The following is a 10,000-nucleotide window of genomic DNA, read 5'->3' as shown; positions in this document are numbered from 1 at the left end:
AGATGGGTTCTATCTATAATGTCTGGAGGAAATGACTGCTCTTACAACCTGCACTCTCTCCTCTCCTCCACAATACAAAATATCAATTTAAAAATATGTAAAAAGCGTCACGTTTTAAGCCACTTTGATCTCCCCCGAGGGTAAAATCAGAGATAATGTTCTCTGATACGTTTTACTACGTTATGAATAGCATCAACCTTTACACTTACTAAATGTCACTGCAGTTGCCCTGTGAGTGTTAGTATGGGCGAGCTACTTCCATTTTTCCTCAAAAACCTTTCCCAGGTAATTGCATAGTTTCTCATCTGCAAGAGTATTTTGGTGGATTTTTTAGGCAGAAATGTTGGATGCATCCACAGAAAAATGTTAACTTCCAGCAAAGCTGTAAATGTCTGATGATGATGTGTGGAAGGTGTCACCAAAGCATGACTGAACTTTTCTAGATATTGAGATGCTCCACCGCACAGGAAAGAGTCATTTCCTTTTTTGGAGTGGGAAGGGGGGTTAGTATAGTTTATGCACACACACACACACACACACACACACACACACACACACACACACACACACACACACACACACACACACACACACACACACACACACACACACACATACACACACACACACACACACACACATACACACACACACACACACACACACACACACACACACACACACACACACGAACACACACACACACACCTGTACGCACACCAATACACACAAACGCACAAAGATATACATGCCTGTGCGTACGCACAAACACGGACAAACACACACCAATATCATGAACAGCAGTGCCTTCTCTATAAACCCATAGTGATGGGACATGATGTCCCTGTGATGATCTCCTCTCTCTGCCCCTTCCCCCCTCCCTGCTGTCACCCACAACCAATTTGAGTGACAGCGGTCATCCTCCAATGACGGCTCATTAATCAAATGCAGTTGACACTGGGAGCGCTCGATGTTGTTACCATGGAGACAAGGAGGCACTGCCCTCTGCACAGAGTGGAACTCTCCCGTCTGTTTCAGCCCTGCCCCAGAGCACTGGCACTCAATACCAATGCCAGTCAGTGCCAGTCAATGCCAGTCAGCATTGGCATGATTATAAATCATAGTGATTAACTATGAACCAGAGATGAGTCCTATATGTATTGACTGAAGAGGAGTGAAGGGTGTCTGTGTGTGAGCTGATATTGATATCTGATAATCATGAAATAACCCAACACCCATACCTTCACTCATACTCCCCTCCTTCTCTCCTCCTCTCTTTCTCACTTCCTCTCCTTCACTCCTACCTTGTTTCTCTGTCTGTAACCAGGCTATAACTCTGTGTGTATCTCTCTCTCTGTGTAGATGACGAGGGTACCAGTGGAAGCCTGTGGCCAGTACTCCACCTGCAGCGAGTGTCTGGGCTCAGGAGACCCTCACTGTGGCTGGTGTGTCCTGCACAACATGTAAGTGCAATACAAAGCAATTTACATCAGTTTGAAGTTTTCTGAAATGTTTTCTACAATACTGCTGTCGAGTGGTATTGATCAAATGTGACTCATGGACAGACAGGTGGTCTGTGTTTGGCTGGGTGGGTTGAGTAGGGATGAGACGCCTGGGCCAATGCACTTAGGGGCCTTACCGCCACTCCCAGACTCAGATAGGGTTCCTGGGGATAGGCATGCTGCCAGGCCCCCTCAGATCCATTACCAACCAAAACCCCTGGCCTCGTTTACCTTCCAGAAACCAGACTCCTCTGGGAGTACAAAGACCATGATTACTGCCAGGGCACTGATGGACAGAGGGAGGCAGGACAGGGAGACAGGACAGGGAAACAGGACAGGGAGACAGGACAGGGAGACAGGACAGGGAGACAGGACAGGGAGACATGGCAGGGAGACAGAACAGGGAGACAGGACAGGGAAACGGGACAGGGAGACAGGACAGGGAGACATGACAGGGAGACAGGACAGGGAGACAGGACAGGGAGACATGACAGGGAGACAGAACAGGGAGACAGGACAGGGAGACAGGACAGGGAGACAGGACAAGGACAGGAAGACAGGACAGGAAGACAGGACAGGGAGACAGGACAGGGAGACAGGACAGGAAGACAGGACAGGGAGACAGGACAGGGAGACAGGACAGGGAGACAGGACAGGAAGACAGGACAGGGAGACAGGACAGGGAGACAGGACAGGAAGACAGGACAGGGAGACAGGACAGGGAGACAGGACAGGGATACAGGACAGGGAGGAAGAGAGAGGGAGAGGGAGGAAGAAAACTCAGAAGAACTTAGGGCGGATGTGGGTATCGTGATAGCCCACACATAGTCTCTCTCTCTCTCTCTCTCTCTCTCTCTCTCTCTCTCTCTCTCTCTCTCTCTCTCTCTCTTTCTCTCTAACTCACTTGCTCTTTTTCACTCATTCACTCACTCTATTCATCTCTCTCTTTCTCTTATGCACTCACTCATTCTCTCTCTTTCTATCTCTGTCTTTCACTCTGTATCTCGCCCTCTCTCACACACATTGTCGCTGCCAATCCCCCATACCCCCACTCCATCCCCCCCCCTCCACTGTATTGGAGTCAGAGATAGTGCTGGCTAGAGGCCCTAGGGGCCAGGTATATTTCTCACTCCACTTTAAATTGAAAATTGGATTCTTGTGCTCTTGCTGATCGCCCTGGGGTGGTGTGTGTGTGTGTGTGTGTGTGTGTGTGTGTGTGTGTGTGTGTGTGTGTGTGTGTGTGTGTGTGTGTGTGTGTGTGTGTGTCTGTGTGTGTCTGTGTGTGTGTGTGTGTGTCTCTCCACTCCCCACCCCTCCTCTGTGTATCAGTGGAGCACATCTCAGGCAGGTGTGCTTAGCACCTCCAGCCCTACACGGCCCTGCTGGCACACAGAGGACCATGGAAGGGCAGAGAAGCTGCAGCTACTGTGACAGAGAAAACACAGTGGAACTAAAGCATTACACCATAAAGCACAGGGATGGGAGCGACAAACTGGAAGAGAGACAGAGAACAACACTGAACAAAAATATAAACGCAACATGTAAAGTGTTGTTCCCATACGCACAAAAAGCACATTTGTTTACATTCCTGCTAGTGAGCATTTCTCCTCTGCCAAGATAATCCATCCACCCCTGACAGGTGTGGCATATCAAGAAACTGATTAACAGCATGATCATCACACAGGTGCACCTTGTGCGGGGGACAATAAAAGGCCACTCTAAAATGTGCAGTTTGCCACAGCGCGCAATTGGCATGCTGACTGCAGGAATGTCCACCAGAACTGTTCCCAGATTATTTTATGTTAATTTCTCTACTTTAAGCCGCCTCCAACATCGTTTTAGAGAATCTGTCAGTACATCCAACCGACCTCAAACCAGCAGACCTGTCGGCAAGTAGTTTGCTGATGTTGTGAACAGAGTGCCCCATGGTGGCGGTGGGGTTATGGTATAGGCAGGTATGGTTTGGGATCCTGAGGCCCATTGTGAGGCCAATTTTTTCAAGGTATCTGTGACCAACAGATGTATATCTGAATTCCCAGTCATGTGAAATCCGTATATTAGTGCCTAATGAATTTATTTCAATTGATTGATTTCCTCATATGTAACTCAGTAAAATCTTTGAAATTGTTGCATATTGCGTTTATATTTTTGTTCAGTATATATACACAGTTCCTTCAGAAAGTACTCACTCCCCTTGACTTTTTCCACATGTTGTTGTGTTAGAGCCTGAATTTAAAATGGATTACATTGAGATTTATTAGGTCGCTGGCCTACACACAATACCCCATCAAACTGATGGAAAGTGGTGTTGCGGGAAAAACATACATCATTATACAATCCATGTACACAAACAACAAGTGTGCGGTTAAAGTTGGCAAAAAAGGGCCAGGGGGTGAGACAGGGATGCAGCTTAAGCCCCACCCTCTTCAACATATATCAACACATTGGGGAGGGCACTAGAACAGTCTGCAGCACCCGGCATCACCCTACTAGAATCTGAAGTCAAATGTCTACTATTTGCAGATGATCGGGTGCTTCTGTACAGATTCTGTCAGATCTGGCAGTAAATCTCAGTAAGACAAAAATAATAGTGGTACAAAAAACGTCCAGTTGCCAGGACCACAAATACAAATTCCATCTAGACACCGTTGCCCTAGAACACACAAAAAAACTATACATACCTCGGTCTAAACATCAGCGCCACAGGTAACACCAAATAATGCATACAGAGCAGAATTAGGCCGATACCCACTAATTATCAAAATTGAGAAAGGCAGCCGATGGCAGAATTGGCTCTCAAGAAAAGACAGGCTATGTGCTGACTGCCCACAAAATGAGGTGGAAACTGAGCTGATCTTCCTAACCTCCTGGCAAATGTATGCCCATATTAGAGACACTTATTTGCCTCAGATTACACACACCCAGAAAGAAATCAAAAACAAATCCAATTTTGATAAACTCCCATATCTATTGGGTGAAATACCACAGTGTGCCATCACAGCAGCAAGATTTCTGACCTGTTGTCACAAGAAAAAGGCAACCAGTGAAGAACAAACACAATTGTAAATACAACCCAGATTTATGTTAATACATGTTTCCTTTTGTACTTTAACTATTTTCACATCCTTACAAAACTTTATTAAGACATAATATACATAACATACAGTACTTCTGGCGCCGACAGAGACGCCTCACTTCGGGTTCCTAGGAAACTATGCAGTATTTTTTTTTTTATGTATCATTTCTTACACTGTTACCCCAGGAAATCTGAAGTCTTATTACATAGAGCCGGGAAGAACTACTGGATATAAGAAGTTGTTCTTATATCCAATAGTTCCTCCCAACTCACCAACATCCTCCAACACGACTTTCCCGAAGCGGATCCACTGTCTGGTCCACCACCCAGGACAATGGATCGGATCGCAGCCAGCGACCCAAAACAACGGCACCGCAGAAGGGGCCAACGGAGCGGTCTTCTGGTCAGGCTCCGTAGACGGGCACATCGGGCACCGCTCCCGAGTATACAACTCGCCAATGTCCAGTCTCTTGACAACAACGTAGACGAAATCCGAGCAAGGGTTGCCTTCCAGAGAGACATCAGAGATTGTAACATTCTTTGTTTCACGGAAACATGGCTCACTTGGGATACGTTATCAGAGTCGGTACAGCCACCTGGTTTCTTCATGCATTGGGCCGACAGAAACAAACATCTCTCTGGTAAGAAGAAGGGCGGGGGTGTGTGCCTTATGATTAACGAGACGTGGTGTGATCATAACAAGTAATTTTGTTCACCTGACCTAGAATTCCTTACAGTCAAATGCCGACCGCATTATTTACCAAGAGCATTCTCTTCGATTATAATCACAGTCGTGTATCTCCCCCCCAAGTAGACCCATCGACGGCCCTAAAAGAACTTCATTGGACTCTATGTAAACTAGAAACCACATATCCTGAGGCTGCATTTACTGTAGCTGGGGATTTTAACAAGGTTAATCTGAAAACAAGGCTCCCTAAAATTTTATCAGCATATCGAATGCGCGACCCAGGCTGGCAAAACCCTGGATCATTGTTATTCTAACTTTCCCGTCGCATACAAAGCCCTCCCCCGCCCTCCTTTAGGAAAATCTGACCACGACTCCATTTTGTTGCTCCCAGCCTATAGACAGAAACTAAAACAGGAAACGCCCGTGCTCAGGTCTGTTCAACGCTGGTCCGACCAATCGGATTCCACGCTTCAAGATTGCTTCAATCACATGGACTGGGATGTGTTCCACATATCGTCGGACAACAACATTGATGTATACGTTGATTCGGTGAGCGAGTTTATTAGCAAGTGCATCGGTGATGTTGTACCCACAGTGACTATTAAAACCTTCCCCAACCAGAAACCGTGGATTGATGGCAGCATTCACGTAAAACTGATAGTGCGAACCACGGCTGTTATCAGGGCAAAGCAACCGGAAACATGACCGAATTCAAACAGTGTAGCTATTCCCTACGCAAGGCAATCAAACAAGCTAAGCGTGAGCATAGAGACTAAGTAGAGTCGCAATTCAACGGCTCAGACACGAGAGGTATGTGGCAGGGTCTACAGGGTCTACAGGGTCTACAGGGTCTACAGGGTCTACAGGGTCTACAGGCTCTACAGGGTCTACAGGGTCTACAGGGTCTACAGGCTCTACAGGGTCTACAGGGTCTACAGGGTCTACAGGCTCTACAGGGTCTACAGGGTCTACAGTCAATCACGGACTCCAAAAAGAAAACCATCGCAGCAGCGCCTCTTCAACCTCAGGAGGCTGATAAAAAACACTCACAAACTTCTACAGATGCACAATCGAGAGCATCCTGTCGGGCTGTATCACCGTCTGGTACTGCAACGGCTCCCCCCACAACCCAAAGGCTCTCCAGAGGGTAGTGAGGTCTGCACAACGCATCACCGGGGGCAAACTACCTGCCCTCCAGGACACCTACACCACCCGATGTCACAGGAAGGCCATAAAGATCATCAAGGACAACAACCACCGAGCCACTGCCTGTTCACCCCGCTATCATCCAGAAGGCGAGGTCAGTACAGGTGCATCAAAGCTGGGACCGAGAGACTGAAAAACAGCTTCTATCTCAAGGCCATCAGACTGTTAAACAGCCATCACTAACATTGAGTGGCTGCTGCCATTATACTGACTCATCTCTAGCCACTCTAATAATTAAAAATTGGATGTAATAAATGTATCACTAGCCACTTTAAACAATGCTACTTTATAAATTGTTTACATACCCTACATTACTCATCTCATATGTATATACTGACCTCTATACCATCTATGGCATCTTGCCTATGTCGTTCGGCCATCACTCATCCATATATTTATATGTACATATTCTTATTCATTCCTTTACACTTGTGTGCATAAGGTAGTTGTTGTGAAATTGTCCGATTTCTTGTTAGATATTACTGCATGGTCGGAACTAGAAGCACAAGCATTTTGATACATTCGCATTAACATCTGCTAACCATGTGTATGTGACAAATACATTTTGATTTGATTTGAAAGGACATTTGAAATGTCTTTATTCTTTTTGAACTTGTTCACTGTACATTTGTATTGTTTATTTAGCTTTTGTTTATGATCTATTTCACTTGCTTTGGTAATGTTAATATATGTTTCCCATGCCAATAAAGCCCTTGAATTGAAATTGAATTGCCAAAATCAGAGAACACAGCTAGTAAGTGAGGAAAGAGTGACGCAGAGAGAGCTAGTGACAGAGGGAAAGAAAGGAGGGGCTTGTAAAGTGTGCGTGTGTGTGTGTGTGTCTGTGTGTGTGTGTGTGTGTCTGTGTGTGTGTGTGTGTGTGTGTGTGTGTGTGTGTGTGTGTGTGTGTGTGTGTGTGTTGATGTCTCAGGGGTGGACAGTGCATTAGCAGACAGAGAACACAGCCTTGGTGTGTCTGTGTTGCTCCACCACTGGAGGTCAAAGGCAAAGTCACAAAGTGAGACCTTGTTTGTGTCATCTATTCTTCTCTCCTTCTCCTCTCAACATAGACTCTATTCATCTCTTCTCTCCTTCTCCTCTCAACATAGACTCTATTCATCTCTTCTCCTCTCCTTTAGTGTCTCACCATATACTCTATTCATCTATTCTCCTCTCCTTCTCCTCTCAACATAGACTCTATTCATCTCTTCTCTCCTTCAGTGTCTCACCATAGACTCTATTCATCTCTTCTCCTCTCCTTCTCCTCACAACATAGACTCTATTCATCTATTCTCCTCTCCTTCTCCTCACAACATAGACTCTATTCATCTCTTCTCTCCTTCTCCTCTCAACATAGACTCTATTCATCTATTCTCCTCTCCTTCTCCTCACAACATAGACTCTATTCATCTCTTCTCTCCTTCTCCTCTCAACATAGACTCTATTCATCTATTCTCCTCTCCTTCTCCTCACAACATAGACTCTATTCATCTCTTCTCTCCTTCTCCTCTCAACATAGACTCTATTCATCTCTTCTCCTCTCCTTTAGTGTCTCACCATAGACTCTATTAATCTATTCTCCTCTCCTTCTCCTCACAACATAGACTCTATTCATCTCTTCTCTCCTTCTCCTCTCAACATAGACTCTATTCATCTCTTCTCCTCTCCTTTAGTGTCTCACCATATACTCTATTCATCTATTCTCCTCTCCTTCTCCTCTCAACATAGACTCTATTCATCTCTTCTCCTCTCCTTTAGTGTCTCACCATAGACTCTATTCATCTATTCTCCTCTCCTTCTCCTCTCAACATAGACTCTATTCATCTCTTCTCCTCTCCTTTAGTGTCTCACCATATACTCTATTAATCTATTCTCCTCTCAACATAGACTCTATTCATCTCTTCTCCTTCTCCTCTCAACATAGACTCTATTCATCTCTTCTCTCCTTCTCCTCTCAACATAGACTCTATTCATCTCTTCTCCTCTCCTTTAGTGTCTCACCATAGACTCTATTCATCTATTCTCCTCTCCTTCTCCTCTCAACATAGACTCTATTCATCTCTTCTCCTCTCCTTTAGTGTCTCACCATATACTCTATTAATCTATTCTCCTCTCAACATAGACTCTATTCATCTCTTCTCCTTCTCCTCTCAACATAGACTCTATTCATCTATTCTCCTCTCCTTCTCCTCACAACATAGACTCTATTCATCTCTTCTCCTCTCCTTTAGTGTCTCACCATAGACTCTATTAATCTATTCTCCTCTCAACATAGACTCTATTCATCTCCTCTCCTTCTCCTCTCAACATAGACTCTATTCATCTCTTCTCTCCTTTAGTGTCTCACCACAGATTCTATTCATCTCTTCTCTCCTTCAGTGTCTCACCATAGACTCTATTCATCTCTTCTCCTTCAGTGTCTCACCATAGACTCTATTCATCTCATCTCTTCTCTCCTTCAGTGTCTCACCACAGACTCTATTCATCTCTTCTCCTTTAGTGTCTCACCACAGACTCTATTAATCTCTTCTCCTCTCCTTCAGTGTCTCACCACAGACTCTATTCATCTCTTCTCCTTCAGTGTCTCACCACAGACTCTATTCATCTCTTCTCCTTTAGTGTCTCACCATAGACTCTATTAATCTCTTCTCCTCTCCTTCAGTGTCTCACCATAGACTCTATACATCTCTTCTCCTCTCCTTCAGTGTCTCACCATAGACTCTATTCATCTCATCTCTCCGTTAGTGTCTCACCATAGACTCTATTCCTCTCTTCTCCTTCAGTGTCTCAACATAGACTCTATTCATCTCTTCTCCTCTCCTTCAGTGTCTCACCATAGACTCTATTCATCTCTTCTCTCCGTTAGTGTCTCACCATAGACTCTATTCATCTCTTCTCTCCGTTAGTGTCTCACCATAGACTCTATTCATCTCTTCTCTCCGTTAGTGTCTCACCATAGACTATATTCATCTCTTCTCCTCTCCTTCAGTGTCTCACCATATACTCTATTCATCTCTTCTCTCCTTCAGTGTCTCACCATAGACTCTATTCATCTCTTCTCCTTCAGTGTCTCACCATAGACTCTATTCATCTCTTCTCTCCGTTAGTGTCTCACCATAGACTCTATTCATCTCTTCTCTCCGTTAGTGTCTCACCATAGACTATATTCATCTCTTCTCCTCTCCTTCAGTGTCTCACCATAGACTCTATTCATCTCTTCTCCTTCAGTGTCTCACCATAGACTCTATTCATCTCTTCTCTCCGTTAGTGTCTCACCATATACTCTATTCATCTCTTCTCTCCTTCAGTGTCTCACCACAGACTCTATTCATCTCTTCTCCTTTAGTGTCTCACCATAGACTCTATTAATCTCTTCTCCTCTCCTTCAGTGTCTCACCATAGACTCTATTCATCTCTTCTCCTCTCCTTCAGTGTCTCACCATAGACTCTATTCATCTCATCTCTCCGTTAGTGTCTCACCATAGACTCTATTCCTCTCTTCTCCTTCAGTGTCTCAACATAGACTCT

General features: G+C 45.0%; 1 protein-coding gene across 2 annotated transcripts in view; it reads left to right on the top strand.

The window, feature by feature from the left end:
* The window catches only part of LOC110510810 (plexin-A4-like), a 482,439-nt gene that overhangs the window by 302,364 nt on the left and 170,075 nt on the right, over positions 1 to 10,000 (top strand). For both annotated transcript variants that reach the window (XM_036957067.1, XM_036957066.1), the window contains exon 5: positions 1,363 to 1,463. In XM_036957067.1, coding sequence (XP_036812962.1) covers positions 1,363 to 1,463 — 101 coding nt within the window. The remainder of the gene's footprint in view (positions 1 to 1,362; positions 1,464 to 10,000) is intronic.

This window comes from Oncorhynchus mykiss, chromosome 21 (assembly GCF_013265735.2).
Source record: "Oncorhynchus mykiss isolate Arlee chromosome 21, USDA_OmykA_1.1, whole genome shotgun sequence".
NCBI classification, from domain to species: domain Eukaryota; kingdom Metazoa; phylum Chordata; class Actinopteri; order Salmoniformes; family Salmonidae; genus Oncorhynchus; species Oncorhynchus mykiss.
The sequence above is the reverse complement of the archived record's forward strand: the minus strand, read 5'-3'. Positions and strand labels throughout refer to the sequence as shown.